Here is a 26,789-nt window from a genome sequence, read left to right as displayed (position 1 = left end):
GTATTACTAATGCATGATGCTTTAGTGCAATAACATCTGATGCACATGAATTTAATACTGACAATCATGTAAATATTTTAAAATCCTTCTCAGTGTGGGGTCCATTTTTATTCATTCATGATCTCTTCTCCAAAATGACAATAGTTTTCTTACACGTTTTTCATACTTTGGAAATATATATTTTTTGCATGCAAAAACTAGCATGACACAAAATAAATCAATTTGAATGCCATAATCCATATATAAGTCAATTTGAATGCCATAATCCATATATAAGTCAATTCAGAGTATAAGATGAAGCCCAGACTATCTTCTCAAAAAGTATTAACTTGCTGGCAAATATGGTATACAGTTTGCAGAGCTATTCTTGTCCCCTTTCTTTTAATGAAAAGTTAGGGACATGACATTTACATGTCTCCAGCCAATTATCCATATCTAATCCATTTTTATTTTGATGGAGTCATTTTTATTTTGATGGAGCCATTAGTGGTCATGTTCATCCATTAAAAACTTAGCTAATGCATTTAACTTCATTGGGAATTGTATAATTTTATATTGATGAGGCCTCAAAGGCAGTTTCCAACCCTCCGTGTCATTCTTTGGAGGAGTTATGGACCCTTATTGCCTTTCCTCATAAGTTTTGTTTTTATAGTCTAACTTTTCCAAGGATTTTGGATTGTAGCCAATTTGTAACGCAGCCATAAAGTTAGAGCACCTTGATTTTCAGCATTCTTTAACATGACAGGAGCTTTATATAGCCTTTGATTTCAACCATATTTGATGAGTGTTATGAATCTATGGTCACAAATTAAGTAATAGAAAGAAGCAAAACCAACAAGTTTGTAAACTTAACAAATAATTTAATTCTCAAAGACATAAATGAAAATGTGAGAGGAACAGACAGTATTGTGATGTGAATCCAGAATAATCCTGATCAAGTTGTATAAAAGTCCTAAATAAATAAAAATTTCCATATAAATTTCAAACCCGAAATTGTACTGGTCCATCAAGAATTATGACATTGTCAAGATGGTGTCATCCAGAACTCCTTTGAATAATTACATCAGTTCAGAAAAATATTATCCAAGTCCCAATTAATGAGTACTTTCTATTTCTGCTGAACAGTCCAAACAAATGTTTTTCCTCTCAAATAATATCTAAGTACAACATAAAAAATTTCTGCAGATTTACAACAGGAAGACAAGAAATGATGATGCCTCCAAAAATCAGAATGATTCTAATTGCTCAGTTCTTTCCTTTTATACATCTTCTGTTATGACTGGATTTCACAATAACAGATCCAGTTTGCCCCAAACTTGCATTTTTGTGTGAGCCAGTCCAGTCAGTGAGAAGTTACTGCATTCTTCTGGAAAGGTCTAAACCCCATCAGCCAATGAGAAATGAAGCCAAAAGTGTCATTAAGTCTTATTATTAAGATTATTATTATAAATTGTCAACACATACTATTTATAGAATCCTATGTAATTTTATGCTCTTAACAGATTCAGGTCATGTAGGCAAAATCAAACTAAAGCTGTTCTATACAATTTACAATCATGAACAGAAATGACAAAAGTTAAATAAAATCCACAACACTGTTTACAGGAGTTATGGCTTCTAACTTAGCATTCACCTTTACTTTATGTTATGGCTTCTAACTTAGTAATCACCTTTATTTTATAAAACCTTGAATGATTTCTGTTTTCTATATTTCCTCAACATCCATGACAGTAGCTATACCCCACTGATCTTCCATCCTCATAACATCGGTTGCTGCAACAATATTGAATTTCAATCACATTGCTACTCCATATTGATTAAACCTTGAAGGAGATGATTTTCAGCATTCCACATTATTAGCTCAAATCTGCTTAAGAGCTTATGGGATGGATGGTATGTTGTCCATTATCTGTAGTCTGTCATCGTTAACACTACTACTCCTAAATTACTTGGAGAATTGCTATGAAACTTTACAAAAAAATTCATCCCATGGACTAGTTTGATTAAAGAAATTGGTTCCATTCTGAAATCCAATGTGGTTGCCATAGGGGCCATCTTAAAAATTTTGCTATCACAATTTCTCTGAAATGGATGGTTATATTAAGATAGAATTTTCACTAAAAGACTTCTTATGATGTATGGTTGGTCATGAATGAAAATGGTGTTGATGTGATGTCCAATATGGCTGCCACTTTAGTCAGCTTGAAAATCTAGTTATTACAGCTTCTTCTGCATGAAAAGTCATATTGACATGGGGTTTCCACAAGAAAACTTCTTATGATATCTATTTGGTCCTAAATGAAATTCTGCTGAATGAAAAGTCATATTGACATGGGGTTTCCACAAGAAAACTTCTTATGATATCTATTTGGTCCTAAATGAAATTCTCCTGAATGAAAAGTCATATTGACATGGGGTTTCCACAAGAAAACTTCTTATGATATCTATTTGGTCCTAAATGAAATTCTCCCGAATGAAAAGTCATATTGACATGGGGTTTCCACAAGAAAACATCTTATGATATCTATTTGGTCCTAAATAAAATTTTCCTGAATGAAAAGTCATATTGACATGGGGTTTCCACAAGAAAACTTCTTATGATATCTGTTTGGTCCTAAATGAAATTCTCCTGAATGAAAAGTCATATTGACATGGGGTTTCCACAAGAAAACGTCTTATGATATCTATTTGGTCCTAAATGAAAATGGTTCCAGTCCAACTTTGAATATGGCCATCATAATGACCATGATGGAAATCTTATTCCTGATGGCTGGGCATATTGACAGTGCTTTCTCCAAAAGAATTTTTATGATGCCTAGTGGTCCTAGATGAAAATGGTGTGAATCTGATATCCAATATGGCCACCTAGGCAACTATCTTGAGATCTTGTTATTGTTACTTCTGCAAAACTGAAAATCATATCAAGATAGGGTTTTCATCAGAAGACTTCTTTTGATTTCTTATTGATCAACAAACTGAAATGGTGCTGATCTGATATCCAGTATGATCACCATGACTGCCACCTTGAAAATCTTGTTATCAATGCTGTTAAATGGAAAGTCATTACCAACATGGGATTTTCACTGTCAGACATGAGTGGGTCCTAAGTGGAAATGGCAGCAGTTGTACATCCAGTGTGACTGCCACAACAGCTGTCTTGAAAATCATGATGTCACTTAATGACTGATCATATCAACATGGGGTTTTCACAAGAAGGCTTGTTATAACATCTACTTGGTCTATATGAAAAGGGTGTCAATCTCACATCCAGTATGACCGCAACAGAAGTTAATTTGAAAATCTTGTTGTAACTGAAGTTATTGAGAGATGGTTTCAAGACTCAGCACTTGAAAGGAAAAAACAGGCTTATCTTGAATTCCTAGAAAAAAATCAGAGAATAAAGCATCAATCCCCTCAGTGGACTCATCTTTTAGAGACGTTATGGCCCCAGAATTCTCCAAAGCTTGGTCTTCCAACACTAGTTTCTCTGTTTAAGGCTCTGTGGAGCAAAGTTTAGTGAGAGGAGCCCATTTTAATCTATCCATAGCCCCAATCCACTGCATTGTATCCATAGCTCTAGTCCATTGCAATGTATCCATAGCTCTAGTCCATTGCAGTGTATCTGTATGTCTAATCCACTGCAGTGTATCCATTGTTTCTACCTATTGCAATGTATCCATAGCTCTAGCCCATTGCAATGTATCCATAGTTTCTACTCATTGCAATGTATCTGTATGTCTAATCCTCTGCAGTGTATCCATTGTTTATACCCATTGCAATATATCCATAGCTCTAGCCCATTGCAATATATCCATAGCTCAGCCCACTGCAATGTATCTGTATGTCTAGTCCATTGCAATGTATCCATAGCTCTAGCCCATTGCAATGTATCCATAGCTCTAGCCCATTACAATGTATCCGTATGTCTAGTCCATTGCAATGTATCCATAGCTCTAGCCCATTACAGTGTATCCATATGTTTAGTCCATTGCTATTTATCCATAGCTCTAGCCCATTGCAATGTATCCATTACTCCAGCCCATTGCAGTGTATCCATATCTCTAGCCCATTACAATGTATTCATATATTCATATGTTGTGTGCATTTCAGTGTATCCTTAGCTCTAGTCCATTGCAATGTATCCTTAGCTCCAGCTCATTGCAATGTATCCATATTTTCTACCCATTGCAATGTATCCATAGGTCTAGCCCATTGCAATATATCCATAGCTCAGCCTATTGCAATGTATCCATATTCCTAGTCCATTGCAATGTATCCATATCTCTTGTCCATTGCAATGTATCCAAGTTCCAGCCCATTTCATTGTATCCATAGTTTCTACCCATTGCAGTGTATTCATAGCTCAAGCCACATCTATAACTTTTCTAATTTCCATTCGTAACTTGATTGTATTATGAATATATGCTCTGAAACTTAGTAACAAAAAAGAGTGAAAAGCAACAGGCTTTGTACATTTCAATAAATAATTTATCTCCCTAGAATACAAAGTGAAAATAAATTAACATATGGTATTGCAAATTAAATCCCATAGAATCCTAGAATTACAGACACATGTCCTAATAATTCAAGTTCTGAATAAACTTTATTGGAAATACAAATTAAATTCAATGCTGAAAGTGTTGGTGTGTCTGTGGTGGCTCGTAAAGTGTTGATATGCTGTCTTTTGTTGAAACCCAGTAATATAATTCCAGATTTGAATTAACTGTAAATCACTGTGAATGTCTCTGTCCAAGTATATTGTATATTCATGAGCACTCTTTATTTCCAAAGAAAAATCAATTGAATGGAATAATCAGAAGAAATAAATTCTAGCCCAAATGAACTACTAGACACAACAATAATACAAATTGATTATGCTAGATCTTAAAGCACAAAGTCAAGATTACATAGTACTTTACTTGACCTCATGTCACAGTTAGCATTTTCTAATAAAAACTATTAGCTAATGGAAAATTTTAATATGGAAGGTTGTAAATGTTTACAAGATAAAATGGTAGTTATAATTCAAAGGTCTGTTACTAAAATTATAATACAGAACCTGGACTATGTTACGTATGCTAGGGGAATCCCAATAACCTATACCCAGACCCAAATAAATATTTACCTCTATTAATCATAATCTGAATATTAAACCTATACATGTAGAGAATATTTTAGCAATGTACTAGTGTTTACAGAATTAAAAAAATAACTAATTCAGGTCAAGTAGAAAATAAACTTGATTTTGGACAAGGTTAAGTCCAGCATGCAATGTTACATTACAGTAGCATATAATGAAACTTAAAAAACAAATTAAAGAAACTAATAAACAATGCAACATGATTGCCATTGAAAATGCATTCATTACAAAGTTTGATCTGATGCTGGAACACCTCACGGCTAAGGACAGAACCCATTTAAACAAAATGAGACTTTTACACTTCCAGCATGCAGTAATGAGCATGTTCCAATATACAAGGGCATATATATTAACCAAAGATAGGGACAAAGATAACATTTTCAGCAAACTGGATGGTGGTGTTGTAATTGCTTTAACCCTTTACCTCATAGAGCAAAGTTACCCAGTATAGTGAGCAATAAATAGAACACCTGTCACCTATTCGACTCCATATGCACAGGCCTGCCTGTTAACTGTTAAGCAATGTAGTGCATGTTATGTTTAACAGCAATTTAACCATTTTACACTTTTGGTACACATCTATTATATGTGGAAAAATTGAAGAGTAAATTCTGATTGTTATAGCTGTGTAATTATTTTTCATGGAAGAATCTGTTATATGCTGTAAAATCTTGAGAGAACTTGATCACCATCAAGTCAGTGAAGCCACGTGACCAACCATAGCTGCCATTTCTCATACTCGAAATTTACAAGTTTTTTGTCTGCGTCTACATCACTAAGTCATCTGAATTAGATAATTAATAAAAACTAATTGCTTCCTACATCAATATCAGAGCCTTTATCTAAGTTATTGAAGCTTTCATAGTTGTGATCCTGTGAAAACTTCGTAAGTACTGAATGAAATTCATGACCTCCATTTTGGTTGTTGTTGTTGTTGTTGTTGTAGGGATTAACACCATTTTTCAGCACACGATAGGCTATACATGGCGGCCAGTATTAATCGTGGAGGAAGAACCCGGGAAAACCCCGGAAAGAACCACCAACCCACGAGAAGCTACTGGCAAGCTTTCTCACATACCCACGTTAGCCGAATCCGAGACTCAGACCCATGCAGATAGAGGTGAGATAGCAGTGATCCATAACGGAGAGTGCTTTAGACCACTCGGCCACTTGGGGCCCCCCTCCATTTTGGAGAGTGGAGATTACAACCAGAGCATAAACAGTGACCACGTGATCTGACATAATTGTCATTTGCAGAAATGAATGTAGCATCTAATAGGGGTTTTCCCCGAAGATGGCGCTATCGCTATGAAAAGCCGCTTAACATGGCTGATGTTTACAGCAGAAGTCCAAAGGCACTTTCATGCAAATGGAGCAGAGGCATCCAAAGGCTCATGCATGAGGTAAAGGGTTAAAACAGGGCATGGCCTAGATTTATGCAGACATACAGGCAAAATTCAATGCCATGACTGTTTGGAGCAGGCAAAGCACTGAACTGTTTCACCCTAGTAACAGCTGCAAGGTTAATTGCTATAAAGATAAAGCCATGTTTAAGAGACATAATCTCTGCTCTCACATGACTAGACTTCTAGGTGATGGTGCTCATTTTGTTTCTTTTGGAACACTCAAACTGACAACAGTGGGAACTCTACTGGATGAAAATGCACATGTCTTGTTTGGGACACAACTGACAACAATGGGAATTCTACTGGATGAAAATGCCCATGTTTCATTTGGGACACAAACTGACAGAAATTGGAACTGTACTAGGTATGCCTATGTTGCTTCATTTGGGTCACTCAAACTTACAATTATGATGAATGTTTGGCATGCAGAAGTTCAATTAGTGTTTGTGACTGTTCTGTCTGTGACTCCATGAATACTTCAAGTTTTTTCAACTGTTCTGTCAGTGACTTCAGGTTTGACCTCTAAGTAATTTTTATTTTTTTTACTTTAGCTCTTGGAATTAAATCAAAGGTCTACACATCAGGCATATAAATATACAAGGTGTGCATTATAAGCTAGACCAACTGAATTTATTATTATCATCTAAGTCACTATGTCTATATTCTGGGTTAAACAGAAACATAGTCAAATGACTTGATGTTTATGGCACACCAATCAGAGGTGATATAAGTTCAGGGGATAGAGATGTTCTAATTTATGCAAGAAATGTATTATCGGTTGAAAGAAAAAATGATTTAGAATTGGATAGTATTCAAGCAATATTGATTCTAGTAAATTAAACAAACGCCAAGTCGTTCCCAATGGGCTTTGTCTTTAAGCCCCTATCTGTGAAGGTCAGCTGGAATGATCATTGTGAATAGCAACTAGATTGATGAACAAAAATAAATTTCAGCAGAGATCTTATGAACAATCAGATTAACAAAAAAGAAGTACAAGTAAACATTCTGTAAGGTCAACTTGGCCATAAAAGTCAGATCTTTATGAGGTTATTAAAGTAGTGTTAAGGTATTAAAAACATTTAACAAATGTTTGTCAGTGTAACATTCAAAATTTAGAATCCCATTATAAAATCCTGTTATGTGTATTTAATTTTTTGTCTGTTTAAAATTTTTTTATTTCATTATATGTCATTGTAATGTAACATTGTTTGATGAACTCAACCTTGTCCAAAATTGAGTTCATTTCCACTTTACCTGATTGAATTTTTTAAAATTTCTTTTTTATTTCATTTATGTAAACAACTAACAATAGCTTCATTATTCTCTGTGTGTATGAGCTTATTATCAGGATTATTATTCAGGTAAACAAAGGAGTAAATATGTTGATCAGGGTCAGGGTTTTGGAGATCCCTAAGTGAATTTTTTAGGCTATTGTGTTGTAAAACAAACCAAGGCTCACTAGATCATTCGAGAAGGTTATTTTCCATTACATAAAGGTTGTTTTTGGAAAATGCTAATTATGACCTGAAGTCAAACAGAACTATATTATATTGTGACTGAGGATTTTACTGGTCGTGCTTTAACATCTAGTACTGTAAGTTGTATTATGCTGTGACCAGTTTGGGCTGAATTTTATTTTCTTCAAATTACTGAATTCAAGTTATTAATTTCTCTGGAAATACAAAAATGCTCTGACAAAATTTTTTGATAAAGACATTCATTGGAATTTATACTGAATTCAAACCTGGAATAATATTTATATGATTCAACAAGAAACTGTTGACACATCAACACTCTGCAGGCCATAACAGACAGCCTTCAATTTTGGATCTCTTTGGGATATGAACTGAGATTATTCAGGACTTTTTATTACTAGGACTTGTGTCTTTAATTTTTGGTTTATTTTTGGATTTAATTTGCAATACGGTAAGTTCTTTTTTTTTCCTCATTTTTCACTTTGAATTGTAGGGAAATAAATTATTTGTTAAATTTTACAAAGCTTGTTGTCTTCACTCTTTTTCTGTTACTTATTTTAAGAGCATGGACTCGTAACACTCCAATCATATAGAACTAAGAAATTTATGTTGCATTAAAATTCCAGCCAAAACAAAATTTTCAGTCTCTGCAAACTAGTGAACCAATGAAATGGGCGAATCAGATAATATTGGACATCTCCTGAGGGAAACTGATGATACATGATTTGATATGTAAGTTAGGCATATCCACCTCAGTGTTTCCCCAGACATGGATGTTAGAAAAAGTTATCTCCATTCATAAATCAGGCAGAAAAAAGATATAAAAAATAACTACAGACCAGACATGTCCAGTAGATTAAAGCTTTTTACCAACACATACAGACATTTGTCATAGGAATTTTCAAATATCATTGTACCAGCTTGTCTTTGTTTATCCATTATACTGCCATTTAAACACCTTAACAAGTAAAATTCAGAGGTCACCTGGTCTGGTTTACAGACCGTTTCTTTCTTGCAACTAAGCTTAGTTTCTATTTTTGACGTGCAGGTCACAAGTCAACATTAATTGTTTTAATGTCAGGTCTATAATCCTAGCAAAATGAAACAGTAATGGTTAGTTTGTGTCTTGCACCACTTAAAACGACCTCTATTTAGGGTGAAGGTAACATCCCCCCCATGTACAGTTTGCAACCAAAGTTGGGAGAAAATACTGTTACACTCTGGTCTTTAAGTAACGGAAAAAAGTAAAACCAACAAGTTCTGTAAAACTTAACAAATAATATAATTCTCTAAGCATCAAAACAAAAATTTAAGGGGAACTGGCAGTGTTAAGAATTAAACCAAAATAATCCTGAAAGTTCAATCACAAGTCCAAAAGAAAAGTGTTCTGAATGAATACCAAGCCTCAGATGTGTTGATGTACCAGTCCTTATGTATGCTGAAGTGCCAGCAGTCTCAATGTATCACATTGGCATTGTCTAAAACTCCTTTGAATGAATTCACAATAATCCCGGAGTGTTGCTTTTGTCCAGACTATTAATATGAGAACTTCGTAATTCCATTCAATAATTTAAATAGATGACTCCTCTAAAACTAAATCTTCCATTGTCATCTAGTCATTGTAAATTGCTGTTGTCTGGTTATTGTAAATATCATCCAACTCATTTCACTGTCATATGTGGATGTTTATGCAGAGAATTTGCTTTGAGTTCTATAAGTAGCACTTTGATCATCAGTCTGTGAAATCTATTAAAGGCTGCAACTTGTGTTGTGCTGCAATATCACAGTGTTCAAGTAACTACCCTCTGTTACTTGGCACTGAGTAAGTATCATTACTTGCAGCTTGATCAAAGGTTTGTCACATGAGAAAACAAAGAGGGTGCTGCCTTTACAAGCAGTGGGATGCACTAGCAAAAAAACTTGGGAAATATCACTTGGGAATTAAATCTTACTTATGGATAAGGACAAAACAATTTAAATCAAAACTTTTATTGCATCCAACGAAGTGTTTATGTAGCAAACATAAACATTAATACATATATAGGTTGTTGGGATTTGCACAAAAATGGAAGCAATATACTTAATAGTAAACACCCTCGATAAACACTGGTTGTGGGTAATACTTAATTTGCCTGTTTGTATTTGTACTGCAAACATCTGGAGTTTCCAATACTGTCCTATGTTTATAAATTTTTTGTATGTCATGCATTGTAAGACAACCCTAACATACACAAATCAGATTTTCTGTATAAAAAAATGTCAGCTTATAAGTGAGTGTATGTGGTACTGTTATCATTGTCCTGTGTGCAAAGTCAAGGTCACAGCTATGGATTACTTGCTTGCTTGTGGCTGTGACTCTGAAGCCATTCAATTTAATGGTATTAACTGGATGTATACCACATTGCCTTGGCATTGGTATTAAATATAGTGCATACCACATTGCCTTGGCATTGGTATTAAATATAATGCAGTTTTACCTTAACTGGACTCTGAACCCATTCAATTTAGTGGTATTAACTAGATGCATACCACATTGCCTTGGCGTTGGTATTAACTGGATGCATACCACATTGCCCTGGCATTGGTATTAACTGGATGCATACCACATTGCCTTGACATTGGTATTAACTGGATGCATACCACATTGCCCTGGCATTGGTATTAACTGGATGCATACCACATTGCCTTGGCATTGGTATTAACTGGATGCATACCACATTGCCTTGGCATTGGTATTAACTGGATGCATACCACATTGCCTTGGCATTGGTATTAACTGGATGCATACCACATTGCCCTGGCATTGGTATTAAATATAATGCATACCACATTGCCTTGGTATTGGTATTAAATATAATGCAGTTTTACTTTAACTGGATGCATACCACATTGCCTTGGCATTGGTATTAAATATAATGCAGTTTTACTTTAACTGGACTCTGAAGCCATTCAATTTAGTGGTATTAAGTATAATGCAGTTTTGCTTTAACTGGATGCCTACCACATTGCCTTTGTATGGTTTAATTATTATCAAAATCAAGGTTACACGTAAATGTTGCTTATTTTTTATGCCCTACTATGACAAAGGTAGGGCATATAATGTCACCCTTGTCTATCAGTCTGTACAGTATACATATGTCTGTCCGGTTAGATTTTTCAATTAGGTGAGTTTCAGGCATTGCTATGGCATGTCTTCCTTGAATATATTTCTTGTTTGACATCTAGGCTGTGGTTAGGGTTAGGGACATGAACCATACAAATTCTATATCTGCTGGGGAAATTCTGTAAACTTCTGCTCACTTAAATATAGTTTTCCAGAATTTGTAATGATCTCGGCTTGAAAACTGTCAAATAGATAATGGAATTTGTAATGATCTCAGCTTGAAAACTGTCAAATAGATAATGGAATTTAGTATTGGAATGCTGAAGATGTTAAAATGAACAGTAAGTAATATTATCTTTCATATAATGCACATTACTGCACTCTTAAGAGGGCCTCAAGGGAGGATAGTTCATGTACTTCACTTAATGAGTCACCCTCTGTAAATAAAGTGTTATTATTATTATTATTATTATTATAATTATTATTATTAAAAGAAATGGTTTTTAATATCATAAGAAATTATTTACTAAACAGTTATCTAAATTCAAAGTCTCTTCAGAAGTTTACATTATCAGTATTTTGTACTTACTTTGACTCTCATTAATAAAGCAATTATTTATTCTGTCCATCAGATTCAAGGGGATGTGCCTGTCTTGAAGATGACCCATGGACGACCTCTTCTGACCTTAACTTACCTAAGGTCATTGTCCGAGCTGCAGCCCTTCTTTAACACACTGTGTATGGCTAGCCAGTCTGAGAACATTCACATAACTTCTAGAGGCCAAGGTCATAGTGGCGCTCGAAAGAATGGCAGAAGATTATTACCAAAGTCTAAATCAATACCATCAGTACTGGACCAGTCTGACACTAGTGTCCTTGACCTTCAACATAAGACAGACAGACAGTTCATAGAGGAACTTCTAGAAAGAGATTTCCTTGAACCCATGTCATGAATAATAGCTTTAATGCTAAGTGTCAACTGTAAACATCACTTCAGTATGTCATTTTAAGGCATTTCATATTCAAGGTCACAGGGGTGTATTTATAACATGTTACATGTGATCAAGATTTGTCAGTACATGCATTTGTTGTGATGGATCATGTTGCATCAAACAATGGCGTGGTTTAACTTTGAATTTAAAGAACAGAGTCATATTAACCTGGATATCTACAGCATATAATAATGTAGACTGCTAATGTATCGATGTTTGTTTGTAATGCTGAAGTATCTTTCAGATCGTTTTCATGTGTAATATTTTCAGGTAACGAAGAGAGATATCTATTTTTATAGTTTATTTTTTCTCAGAAATGCCATTATAGTTAACACTTTTCAAGCATTTTATAAGCATTTTCTTGTGCTGCCAAAAAAAACTAAAAACAGCTTTTATCAACTTCATACAAAGATTTCTGCCAAGTTTTGAGATATATGTGCACAGGACAAATAGATACTTGGGGTTTGGGTAGGAGAGGAATTTAGTACCCCTCTTGGTTTTTAATTGCTTATACATAGTTTCAGCTTTTTTCTTACACTGACTACAGTGATACATATACCATTTCAATTTTATTTTTGCAGATGAAGTAACCGTATGAGTCATGTCAAGGTCATTCATTTGAAAACTGTAGTGATGTTTTTTGTTGTGCAAAGTAATTAATTGATTTATCTTGAAACTGTTGATGATGCCAAGCTCTGTAACAGTTTTGCTTTGGGATTGTAGTTGATGTCTTTCATTAATACTGAGTTGAATCTATAAAGAGGGTGCATTACTGTTATTACAGAAAAACATTTCCATCTGCATGCCAATTAGCATTAGTGAAGAGACATCTTTTACTGCAAGAAAACTCACCATCTGTGAAATCATTATTGTTTATGAATTACCAATTTTTGTGGATGCTATCAACTATGAATTGAGCAATCTAACAAACAACTGGACACATCCATATTTTTGTATCGATCAAAATATAATTATCTGCAAAACCACAAAAACTACTACCCATGAAAGTAACAATTCAGAATATTTGCTTTTGGGGGCTCCAGGTGGCCAAGTGGTCTATAGCAAAAATTTTTGCCAATCACTGCCATCTCACCTCCATTCGCTTGTGTTTGAGTCTATGTGAGAAAGCTTGCCAGTATCTTCCATTGGGACAGTTGTTCTTACCAGGGTTTTCCTGGGTTCTTTCTCCACCAGTTATACAGGCCTGCATGTTTAGCCTATCTTGCACTGAGAAATGGAGTTAAACCCTAAAACAAATTATAGTAGAATCAGTCTTTTATCTAAGTAGAGAGTTTAAGCAGAATTACTTTTGGGAAATGTTTCAAAATCACAGATTCTGGTTTATTATTAACTAAATTTTCTATTGAAAAGGTATGTTTATATTAACTTTATATATTTTTGTTAACATAAGTAATTTGTCAGTGATGTGTATTCAGTGTTGCTGGAAGTTTCATGAAGATGAACGGATCATTATGGTCATCATGACAAAAAAGTGGAGGAGGATTAAATTAAAGGATTTGCTTACTGAAATAGAGTAAGAAGTAATGGATACAGGGTTTGTACATTGTGTTGAAATAATGTTTTATTTCTCCATTCAGGAAATGATCTTAGTCAGTGTTCAAAACTAAACAAAACACCCATTGGCTTTAAACTTCAGTAACTTTCAATAAGTACTGCTTCTGTTGTTCAATGTATTTTTAATGAACTGTGTTAATTAGGAAGAAAAAGGGAAGTCACATGTAATTAATAAGAATTACTTGCAATAAAATATATAAAATATAAAAACATTTTGTGTTTTGGGCCCAGCTGCTTAATTTTGAAATAGCAGCATAGAAATAACTCATTTCATTACCAGTCACCAGTTGAGTATAATGATATGTCAAAATGGCGTTTGTGTTACCAAGATACATTTATAGCTCAGAAAAAGTCAAAAAAAATGTCTTGAGGTTGCAGCTGCATGAACTTTATAAGCTTTGAACAAATCCATTAATGACTTGATTTTGAAATTGCCTGATGTTGCCGAATGATTCTCCAATCAAACTTACCAATAGAAACGATTCTGGTCAATTTAGTTGTTTGAAAAATGTCCAGGTAAATGCTGTGTAATTAAAGTAGAATTATTAATTATTTAAGGCATTGTTGTTCTTTCTGTATTGGTACATTAAAGTTTTATTTTCATTTATTTAGAGATTAGGTTTTACCCTTGGTATCCTGATTGAAAAGAACTACATGGTCATCATGGATGGTATGGCTGGATTATGGACATGTCATACAATTTATTAACAATAAATATATATTAAGACATTTATAAACTTGTCCAGCTTTAAATCTGGGCAGCTTGAGATCTGCTAACAAATTATGTCTATATGCGAAAATAAACTGGCAATAAATTCTCAGATAATTCATTGACAATACATGCAATGTAGGATGTTGTATTGCTGTTTAATTTCTGATTACACAAACATTTTATTGGCATACCCTGTCGTCAACCTTACTGATTGGCTGCCACAACCTTGTTCTACACAACAAGACAGTTTCATAGCTACTAAAGAAACCCAAACTTCTTGACTAGCCTACCGGTACATTTCCTAATCAATTTGTCAAGCACAGCCAGTTGATTTACCGTAGTTATTTTCAGTACATGTTTACTTTACATGTCATATATTTCTTAGTTTTTTTAATAATAGCCTCTCTACCACATACTTGTACCTGTTCTTTAAATTATTTTATTTCAGTTAGATTTACTGCTAATATCTGAACAGACTTTATATACTGGAAAAGGGGGAAAGCACACACTGTCTCTTCTAAAAAGTGTGATTCTTAAGCTTGTATTTGGCATAAGCGATGCTTTCTTGAACCATAAATCATCTGAATTTAAGAAACATCAGTTGAGCATAGAGATAATTTGTTCAATCAGATATGTTACAATTCCACCTAAGGGAGGGGAGTAACTATGCTGAATGGTAGCTATGGGTGATGACATCAATATAAGATGTAGAAACATCTAATTTAAAACAAGCATTTAATGATTTTGTATCACTTCTTTGACAATAAATGTACAAGGCATCTGCATACCTAATTGTTGCTCAACTGGCAAATATCTTTATTTGTTTCTTGTCACTGCTGACATTTTCTGTAATAGAGTTTCAAAGGTCTGTGGTTAGATTTTTCAAAGGTCTGTGGTTAGACTTTTCCTCTGAGAAGTGTGAATTCCGCTTTGAGAACTGAATCTCTTTTCACAATCAGCTTTTTATAAAGTAAAAACTGCTGCAATTATAGCCTGTCTGAATAGATTTGTGATCAGATTTTCAGGATATATATCCAAAAGCACAGTTTTCCATAATTTATGCATGCTGTTCCTAGGATATTTCTGTTGATGTGTCCGATTTTCTACAAGACCTAAATCTTAGTAAATAACCGTGCTGGTTATTTCTATATCACCGCTTTCTACACTATGTTCAGTTAGCAGCAAACCATCTGATATTTCATCCTTTCTAGTTGCATCCTAAGCAGATTATGTTTCCATACCACTGACTTTCCTTAAGAAATCAGTTATCTTTTGTTTCAACATGACACACTGCTGTTGCACTTTAGACATTTCCCTAATTGTTAATTAGTGGATCAGTTTACAATAACCCTCCATGAAACAAATCATTTGGAATACCTCCACAGTTTCTGCAATACCCAAACAGATCTCCATCATAAAGGTGCTTGTACTCAAACAGATTTCTTCATTGAAATTGGATTAAGATCATGGAGAAAAGACAAAAAAGATAAGATGAACATAACTTTTTTAATTTAAAAACTCATGCATTGGGTATGAGAAATTACGGGAACCACAGGTAACATGCATGATCTTTCCCTCATCGGATTTTAAAAGTTGAAAGATTTTAATTAATAATTTTTGCAAGAAACCAGTCGTCTCCTGGCCTGGAAGCATCTCTATAGATATATATAAGAATTATAATTCTGTTGATGACATATTTGCAGGGCAAGGCAGTTGTGCTGTTTATCAGTAGTTCCAATGCACCTTTTTAACATGTAAATTGCCTAATTATTAAAACCCAGTTCTCCCTCTCCTGAGGTTCTGATGACACAAATGTTGTGGTGAATGCAATCAACAACAAAAAGAATGAACATTTTACAAAATAATAATATCAGTATATAAAAAGAGAAGTTTATCTGATCACACAAATACCACCCTCCCACACACTTACTCTTTCCTCTTTTCGTTGTGGATGGAAAATAGCTGTACAAAGGTCTGACATGTGCAATGGGTTACAAATAACCAAATCCACTGGCTACAGTTGTTATGGGTTATGAATAACCAAATCCACTGGCTACAATTGTTATGGTTTATGAATAACCAAATCCATTGGCTACAATTGTTATGGACAAATTGACTGGAAAATGTTAAAGCTAATCAATATGTTTCTAAATGTATAGCTCACCTGGCCAAAAGGCTATTATAAGGTCCCTCATGCATCATCTGTTCACATTTGCTTGTATATAAGTCTCAAAAACAACTATAGTACAAATCACACAGCTCATGTACACACTCTAAATCACTTTTTGCAGATACATGTGTCATTTTGTAGAATTTGTTTTCACATACCTTTAAATTGTGTTTATTCACTTTATTTCACGCCTTGTCCTTCAAAATTCCTTTGAAGATTATTGTATAAATTCCTTTAAAAAAATGCTTAACGGCAAATTCAATAAACGTACTTGGACATTTTTTAGGCACAGTAAGAAAACGGTGATCTCATTTAAAACCAGATTTGTTGCACGCTGTGATGTAAGAGAATGCATCTGCAGTTAGGAAAAAGTTGTACTACAAATAGATATGCGACAATTTCATCATTTATAAACAAACTCTGGGAAAACACCAGCAGAAAAGAAAATCAGCACACAAGTCCAATAAATTGGAGGCAGTTATGTAACTTTGTGTATATCTTCTGTGCGGTATATCATGTCTTTTATTTCAGTTTGTATGTAATACCTATTTTTCCAGTACAAAAATATGTACTTTCATAGAAACACAGCTGTCAATTCAGATTTATTTTAGTTAGATAAATTATCATTTTGAAGAAATGTCATATGTACAAGCTAAGAATAAATTTAATTGTATGTTACTCCTCTATCTCTTTCACAGTTGAACATCCATGCTGAATATGAATGAAGATGCATGTAACTTCTTGTTCACACGATTGTACCTTGATCCCCCCAACACTAGTAATAGTTCAATCAAATATCGACTTTCTTAAGTCAGTGTAATGCTGAACTGCCATTATAAAAGTACATAGCAATTAATGTGTAGATCACTCAAAAATCATGATTAAATAAACTTCGTTATAACTATATTATGATTAAATTTTAAAAATAAAATTATTTTTTAAACTTTTTTCAGTAAATGCTTTTACATGACCTGTGTGACTTGTACAATAAATTTGATGTAGCATCCTGGCATGAAGCAGATTCATTCAAATAATGAGGATCTGCCTTCAGATATGGCTTTTGTTAAACATAATAAAACATCTGTTCATAACTTCTCAAGACCAACTCAACAGAATTTGACTAAATTTGAAAGAAAGCATCATAGTATTCCAGTTGATGCCAATCCATCCTCAAATATGGCCACTATTGCTAAGAAAACCATTGAATTTTTTTAAGAGCCACCCACCGGAATGTAACAGAAGTTTTTTTAAAAATGCATCCTGACATGAAGGCCTGTCACATCTGTTCAGACAGATTTGGTCACTGCTACTCAAAACAGAAAACCCTTTAAATGACTTCTCAAAACCACAAAACAGATTTTACCAAACTTATGGAAAAGTATCCTGGCATGAAAGTCATTCAGATCATGCAGATCTACCATCAAATCTGGCCACCATTACTAAAAATACAAAATCATTAAATGACTTATCTTTGAAAAGCCTAACCAACAGAATTTTACCAAATGTTACAGAAAACACTAAGGCATTGATGGCTTTCAAATTTTGTACACATGATGCCAATCCATCAAAAATAGACATTGCTACCAAAAATATAAATAACTTTAAATGACATCTTCAAAACCACTCAACAGAATTTGACCAAAATGTGACAGCATAATACTGTTGCATACCAAAATATGACAGCATAATACTGTTGCATACCAAAATGTGACAGCATACTACTGTTGCATACCAAAATATGACAGCATAAAACTGTTGCATACCAAAATGTGACAGCATACTACTGTTGTATACCAAAATGTGACAGCATACTACTCTTGTATAGATGGTTTTCAAATCTGTATAAATTATGCCAATCTGCAATAAAAAAAATCTCTAAACAGGTTCTTAAAAACCACTCAACATTACTAAATTTGACAGAATCATCTTGGCAGAAAGGCCTTTACATTTTTTTAAATACTGTCTGCCAGCAAATATTGCCTCCAGTACTAAAAATAAACAAAAAAATGAATCTTTTCCCTGAAATTGATCATATCTGACAAAAAAATAAGAAGAAAAAAGACAAATCTGGCCTGGGGGTTTTCAGATTTATACAAATGATTCTGTTCACCATTAATATGGCCACCATTACTCAAAATAATTCCTTTTGATGTTTTTTAAAACAACTCAGCAGAATTTAACAAAATTTAAAAGATGACATCTTGGCCTGAAGGGCTTCTAAGTTTGTGCCAATCTATGTTAAAATAAGGCTGTAAAAGTTAACCTGCACCATGATCTAAAAAATCCACTTTACTGAATTTAACCAAATTTGACAAACAAAAACATGTACAAGCTTTTTACATTTATAGAAATTATACCAATTGCCTGTTATTTATATTGTACATTACTAAATACAGAAAACATTTACAAAACGGTTATTAAAAAATGATACTGCTCTGACCAACTCAGAGTAAAATCATCCTGGCATACAGAAACCTTAAAACAATTTTTTTAACACATGCAATCAACAGCATTGGAAGAAATTTCTACAGAAGGCATCATACTTATCCAAACTACTTTGCCAATTTCTCTTGCATTTTTGTATTAGACAGGTGAGCAGTTTTAGTCCACTTGGGCCTCTTCTACTTATAAAGTTATGAACCCAACCCAACACCAACATCTCTCTCATGAAATTTTTTCTTCTTAAGTTTATACAGAGATTAGAGGCATATGTAAATCCAATCAGTTTTAGAAATATGTGGTATTGGTACTGATAACTACTGGTACTGATAATTACTAGTACTGATAATTATTGGTACTGATAATTACTGGTACCAATAATTACTGGTACTGATAATTATTGGTACTGATAATTACTGAAACAGCTAAGTAGAGCAATAGTTAACACCTTTAAATATTGGCTAAAGAGAATCAAATTTGCTGACTGCCCCTGGAGGAACAAATTAGGCAACATTCAGACTAGTTAATGGTGGGCATGGTCAGGGTTAGGCCACATTCAGACTAGTCAGTGGTGGGCAGGGTTAGGGTTAGGCGGCATTCAGACTAGTCATTGGTGGGCAGGGTTAGGGTTAGGCGACAAGGAGACTAGCCTGTTGTGGGCAGGGTTAGGGTTAGGCAACATTCAGACTAGTCAGTGGTGGGCAGAAGAATGCTGCATCACCCAGTCAGCAAGACTGATTTATCAGGAATGCCAGTAAAAAAGCTTGAGTATGTATGGTAAAGTAGAGTACAATGCAATATCATACATTGTTAGAAGCATCAGCATAATGTTAAAGCATTTATTGTCATACATCTATTAAATATTTCACCATAAATGAGTATGTTTTGTTGGGACTGGATGTTGAATTACTTATGAATTATTTGTACAAGTTTGAATTAAATGTGATGTTGGTATAATTTATTTTATAATGTAGTTATACATATTTACTTTCAAAGAACAATGATCATAGTGACATAGTCACACTGGCTATGACATGGACCCTATCTCTGTATTGATGCATAAATATATGTACAATATAAAGTAATTGCAGTGACCATTTTGAATGGTCTTTCCTTTTTAATATTTATTTGTTCACAGATCATGCTTGATAATGTTTTTTGCTATTCTATCATTTGCTTAATCATAGTTAAATTTAATTTTATGCTTGAGAATTAAAGTTCCATTTTGATGAAGAGTATGCAAAGCTTTCATATTAATTTTCATGTCATGAGTCAGATAGAAAAATCAACATTTGGGATTGTAATTTATTCAGAATTTTGTTTTAAATTATATGTATGGTTGTTATATGTATGGTTGTTGTTATAGGTATGGTTGTTGGTATAGATCTGGTTGTTGGTATATGTATAGTTGTTGGTATATGTATGGTTGTTGGTATAGATATGGTTGTTGATATAGGTATGGTTGTTGGTATAGGTGCTTCATTAAACATTAATATTTGAAATCAGATGAGTATTTAAAACCACAGTTCAACTTATGTTGAATTTTCAAATCTAAATTTATTTTACGGAAAACCTTAAAAGAACAGGTAAGAATTCCAGCAAAAGAAAATGATTTCTAAGATCATCTTCAGATTTTCAAGTATATTTTGAATGATTGTGTTTGCTAAATTCACACAGCCAGTTATTAGTTTCTCAGACTTGGATGCAAAATAGAAACTGCAGCATCTTTTTTCTAGCAACAACAGGAATGGAACCTTTTGAGCTGTTTTCACAGAGGTGGCTGTGAAAAGGGAAAAGAATTAATAAAGTGGAAAATAAGAGAAAATTCAATATATTTGCTGTATCTGAAAAGAGATTGTTTATGGAGGTTGGATTATATTCAGTTATACAAGTATAATATCCTGACAGCAGTTTAGAAATTGTATAATTTATTCCAAGATATGGTAAAATGGAATTCTGCTACTTCACATTCTGTTCTTTAGTTTACAATCAAACCCGTCAATAAGTCACCCAAGGGAAAAGGCAGAACTGTCCTTTGTACAAAGGTGACCTCTGTACACAGGTTCACCTTTTAAAATTGGTTATCTGTTGATAGCTTACATATGACTGTAAAAGAAAGGACTAATTATTTCATCAATAAAATTGTATAAACAGCTGATCACACTTTAAAATTAATATTTGGATTACCCAGTTGCTACATTAAACAAGATCAAAAGACTACTACCTTATGTGAGAAGGCTGTGAAGAATAGGAAATCGAAAAAAAAGCTGTATATGACTTTCCTTTGTGAACCAAATCTTCACCAGCCTTTACAGACATGTTTTAAATACTGAATGACCCCTGAGCATAATGAAAAGGAATGTAACTTGCATTTCTTCTCAGTGAATAACTTTGTTCTTCAGAAATGCATTAATTCACAGACATGTAAACAAAGATCTCAGACTATACCAGTCACTGACGCAAAAGGCAACTTCCATTTCTGTTGTGATAAGACAACTACTTTTCTCACCATCCTTCGAAGAAATTGCTTTGACCATCTCCCCTAATAATAAAAACTACCATGCTTTTGAATTTGACATATAGACACCTTTGAATAATATTGTCAATATGACTGGAGTATGGTGAATAAAAGCAAGATAAGAAATATATCAACTTACATGTTATTTATCTAAATAATGCCTTCCTCATGAAGCAAAATTTAGGCTGCATAGATTCAGTAGTACCTGCAGTATTGAACCAGTGACCACTTAAACATGGAGAAACCAGTTCATAAGGCATGGAGAAACCAGTTTTTAAGGCATGGAGAAACCAATTCTTAAGGCATGGAGAAACCAGTTCATAAGGCATAGAGAAAACAGTTCATAAAGCATGGAGAAACCAGTTCTTAAGGCATAGAGAAACCAGTTCATAAGGCATGGACAAACCAGTTCTTAAGGCATGGAGAAAACAGATTGGTTAGTAAACACCTGTCTGCTAATCACAGAAAGCAAGTGACCATTACATGCAGGATATTTACATAAGAAAATCTACCCTGGGGAAATTATAATGCCAATTGTAAACACTGAATGAAGGTGACTGTTAGGGCAGTGTGTGTGTGTGTGTATATATATGATAACAAGCATTCCCACAGTAGCATCATCTGTAATTACAGTATAAGTGATACTGTACACTTAGTTTTATCTGGTGCACATAACACTGGTCAAGTTGAATCCTATCGGGTAGATTTTTCACCACAAAATCCATATATCTGCTGTTAACATCGTTCTATTGCATGTTGATGGTCATAGTTACATTATTGAAGGTAAATAAAGTCACACATTTAAGAACTTTCATGTTGTCCTTTTTACTACTGTACTTGAACAAAATAAATTTTGTCTTGGCTGCAAAGATGTACAGAGGACAAAGTCTATTGAACATCACTATGCTATGGTCTTAAATTATGTGAGAGAAGAAGCAAAACTAACAAATTTTGTAAAATGAGAAATAATTAATTTCTCTAAGTTACAAAGTGAAAATTTAAGAGACACAGTATGGTGAATTAAATCACAAATAATCCTAAATATCCTAACAAATCCAAATGTATAAAATGTTCCAAATGAATTCAATCTTGAATGTCTTGATGTACCACAATGATACAGTCTAGAACACCTCTGAATACGTTCTCAAAAATCCCAACATAGTGTTTCAAACAAAAATGTTAATGAGCACTTTGTAATTCCAAAGAATAATATTAATCATACTTCTATAATTACACAGAGATGCCAACTTTTATGGTAATGAAAGTGAGGCTGATGGTCATTTAAAGTGGAAGACTGCATTTGTAAAGTGGAATTTTTAGTGTCTTTACAAGTACTTCTCTGTAAATATGAAGAAAAGCAAGAAATTTTTATTGGTCCATACAATGTATGTCCTGTTACTGACTGTCAGCTCGGATAGACCCAGAAAATATGAAGGAAAAAAAACGAGATATTCAATTTGTTCATACAATGTTTGTCTGGTTCCTTTCTATTAACTCAGAACAACTCAGAAATATGAAGAAAAAAAAATAAAATATTTCAGTTTGTTTTTACAGTGATTGCCCTGTTACTTCCTGTTGACTCGCAACATTGTTTTACTGCCACTCAGTACTGTCAGGTTTTCTATGCATAACTGGAGGGGCCCTGAGTAGCTGAGTGGTCTAACGCACTCTCTGTTACGGATCACTGCCATCTCACCTCTGTCTGTGTGGGTTCAAGTCTCGGATTCAGCCAATGTGGGTATGTGAGAAAGCTTGTCAGTAGCTTCTCGTGGGTCGGTGGTTCTTTCTGGGGTTTTCCCAGGTTCTTCCTCCACCATTAATACTGGCCGCCATGTATAGCCTATTGTAAACTGAAAAATGGTGTTAAACCCTACAACAACAACAACAACATAATTGGAAGACACAATTAAGTCAGGAGAGTTGGCATGTCTGAATTATATCTGACCACAACTACAACCTCGGAACATAGATTCCCAAAGACTGATATGAAACAGGAATTTACCAAACCTCTATATATACAAATATCCACTTGACCTATGATGAATAGATTTACAATGGGAAAACCCAATAACTCATAAACTATGTCAGGCTTTAAACTAAAATTCAAGGAGGGGTCTGAGTGGTCTAAAGCGCTTTTCATTACAGATCACTGCCATCTCACCTGTCTGTGTTGGTTAAAGTCTCAGATTCGGCTAATGTGGGTATGTGAGAAAGCTTGCCAGTAGCTTCTCATGGATCACGGTTCTTTCTGGCGTTTTCCCGGGTTCTTCCTCCACCATTAATACTGGCTGCCATGTATAACCTATCGTGTGCTGAAAAATGGCGTTAAACCCTACCACAACAACAACAACAAATTCAAGTAAACATCTTCTTTACTTCTTGTAATCATGACAACACTTGTAATCATGACAACAGTGAGGAAAGCAAAACTTCCAACCCTCAATTATGGACAAAACTTAAGCACACAACATAGCTATACATAACAAATATGTTCAAGTGTTGCTTCAGAGCTCAGACTGGAGGAGAGCAGTCAAACTTTTTGTAACTATAAGAGTGGAATTAACCAAGGTGGACAATGATTGGCTCCATGACCTTTCTTTGTGGTCAAATTTATACTTAAGAGAATAAAGAGATTTATAAAACAGTAACCCTAGTAAACTCGCATTCCAATTAAAGTCAACCAGAGTGGCTGGAAGACACAGGATTGGTAGTGGATCATTATAATTTGTTTAGCCCTTTGTTCCCAGGCGAAATCAAAATTGATCCAATTGTTCTTTTAAAAAATGCCATGTAACTCAGCCCATATGAAAGAATTAGGCAGATTCCACCTGGAACTTAAGCAGACTCCAGGCGGAATCTGCCTAAAATGTTAAAAATCTGGTTAATACAAAGGCGGACATGGAAAATTTGAGAAGTCAAAGATGAATCCATCTAGAGTCTGTCTAACTCTAAGATGGACTTTTGTCAAATTCCTCCTATAAATACATCTTTAAGCATAATTTTGGACTTGGTTGATTTTCCACCCACCATCTAGGTGGAATTAGGAACTTAGTCACTGGCATCTATTATATGAAAGGAGGAATCTGGACTTAGTTTATTTTCTAACCAACATCTAGGCAGAATGAAGAACTTAGTCATTTACATCAGTTAAATAAGGCATAATTAGGACTTGGCTTTTGTGTGTCTGTAAAGTTAAATGACTGAAAATATAGTGATACTTTGTGATTGTAATATCACTGACAATTCAATAAAAATATCAATAAGATATAATAACATTTATTGTTTCTTGTACAATTTGAATGATTTTCAGCAGCATTTATATTTCCTGTATCTGATAGCTGTAATTTTATTGTTTATTTTGGGCACAATTTATAACTTCTTTCCACAGCTTTCCTTGTTAAATTTCTTTTTCAAATTTGTTGTTGTTGTTGTATTTTTGTTTAACTTCAATTGGATTTAACTGCCCTCAAACAAGTTTTCATCTTGTTTTCCGTTTTAAAACATAATTTGGCTTTTCTCCTGACCTGAATTTCCTCGATATGGACCCATTTTTTAATATCGTCTCCGAAACTTTTGTTAAATAATGCTCTATCCGGTCCCATTCCACAACGATCTTTCAAAGAAGTATTTGTTCGTTTATTGTTTAACTGAGGATCGTTGTATAAAGCTTTCTGATTGGTCATAATTTTGTAATTGCCCAATGAATCGTCGCGTAACAGAAACTGATGGGAAAGAGCATGTTTGCTAAACATGGCGATTCGAATTTTCGAGCGGGACGAGAGATTGAATAACCATTTGAAAAATGTGCGGTAATGAGAATACCCTGAACGCAAATTTGATGGGAACATAATTGGTCAGTCTGTATGAAAACTGAACGCCAAGACAAGCATTTTGCTTTTTGTGCCATAAAGAGCTTTACAGTAGCGGCTAACGTGGTAAATAGGACAAGGAATGGAATCAGGATGATTTCGAAGTTATACAACTCCAAACTGATTAACTTCAGAATTTAAGAGGGACAACGTGTAGATCACTGGTGGGAATTGTTGCCAGATATCCATGTCTATCAAAGATAGTCATATCTTTGCGGAATTTTCTTGGTTGAAAAGTAGAATCTACTTTCAATCTAGTGAGGCACATTATCAACATATTCTTGGTGTAAAATAAGAGCAATTATATCGTGATAAATGTTTGTCATGGCTGCTTATGGAACAAGGACGAATTCAAGAGACCACAACAGCATCATAGTTTGTGCAATCAAAAATCCAGTCTACAGTACAAGTGACATAAGGCAGGCTCCTGGCTTTTCTTCTTCGCATAATCAAATTGTCTCAAATGGATGCTTTTCTGTAATTTTGCATTATTTTCACGGCTGAATTTTTCAATGCAGATTAATATTTTATATTTTATATATGTTTATGTGTTCACAAATGCCTGTGCATAGGTTCCAGGCTTGATACTTTGATTTTTAAAACCACTTAATTATTTAGTGTCAGATACTTCAAGTCATATTGTATATACTGTATATGTTGTACATCACAGATAGAAGGCCTCAAGGTAGATTAGTTCTGTAACTAATTGAATTACCTTCTGTAAATAAAGTCATTATCATTATTATTATTATTATTATTAACTCCCATTTCTCTTGCCTTGGATGTCATATAATTACAACATTAGTATAATTGTTTTCATGCACACTTAAATATCACCTTGGTTAATAAAGTCCTGTTTAATTCATATCCATTATTTCTTTGAAACCTGCTGAAATGTCTGAAGCACTAAAAAAAAACTTCAGTAAAATACTGTACAATGATCAAAATTTAAGTGGAATCTTAAAAACGTTTTAGTCAATTTTTTTGTGAAACCTCACAAATATTTCAAAGAAATTTGAGTGAGACCTCAACATAATTTCAATGAAAGTATTGGTCAAAATATGTGAAATCTCACTAAACTTTAAAGTGAAATTAAAAGTACTTAAGTGTTGCCATGTTGGATTAGATTTTGTATGCAAGAAAGAAAATGGCATTGCCCCTTAGGACAAGAAAAACCTAAAACTTATTTGATAATGTCTGTCAAAATAAAATTTATGATCCATTTTAAATATTACTGTGAATATTTATCATTGATTCCCAATAATGTCTAAAAATCATTAGGCAGTTTAATAGAAATCTGAAGTATATATTTTATGGTTTAGGCAGAAATTGCTTTAAAAAAAACCCCGTCTGAAATCCACCTTGACATTTTCATTATTGGATGGGGTTT

At 33.9% G+C, this 26,789-nt stretch overlaps 1 protein-coding gene across 4 annotated transcripts in view; it reads left to right on the top strand.

The window, feature by feature from the left end:
* LOC149786006 (protein DOP1A-like) overlaps window positions 1-26,144 on the top strand; it is a 153,045-nt gene extending 126,901 nt beyond the window's left edge. For 3 of the 4 annotated variants that reach the window (XM_089976295.1, XM_089976294.1, XM_089976293.1), the window contains one exon: window positions 11,757-26,144. In XM_089976295.1, coding sequence (XP_089832421.1) covers window positions 11,757-12,077 — 321 coding nt within the window. In that variant the 3' untranslated portion in view covers window positions 12,078-26,144. The remainder of the gene's footprint in view (window positions 1-11,756) is intronic. The other variant, XR_016424855.1, reaches the window with a different exon arrangement.
* Window positions 26,145-26,789: the final 645 nt, after the last annotated feature.

Source organism: Sinohyriopsis cumingii, chromosome 12 (genome assembly GCF_028554795.1).
Source record: "Sinohyriopsis cumingii isolate HCF-2022 chromosome 12, ASM2855479v2, whole genome shotgun sequence".
Taxonomy (NCBI): domain Eukaryota; kingdom Metazoa; phylum Mollusca; class Bivalvia; order Unionida; family Unionidae; genus Sinohyriopsis; species Sinohyriopsis cumingii.
The sequence above is the reverse complement of the archived record's forward strand: the minus strand, read 5'-3'. Positions and strand labels throughout refer to the sequence as shown.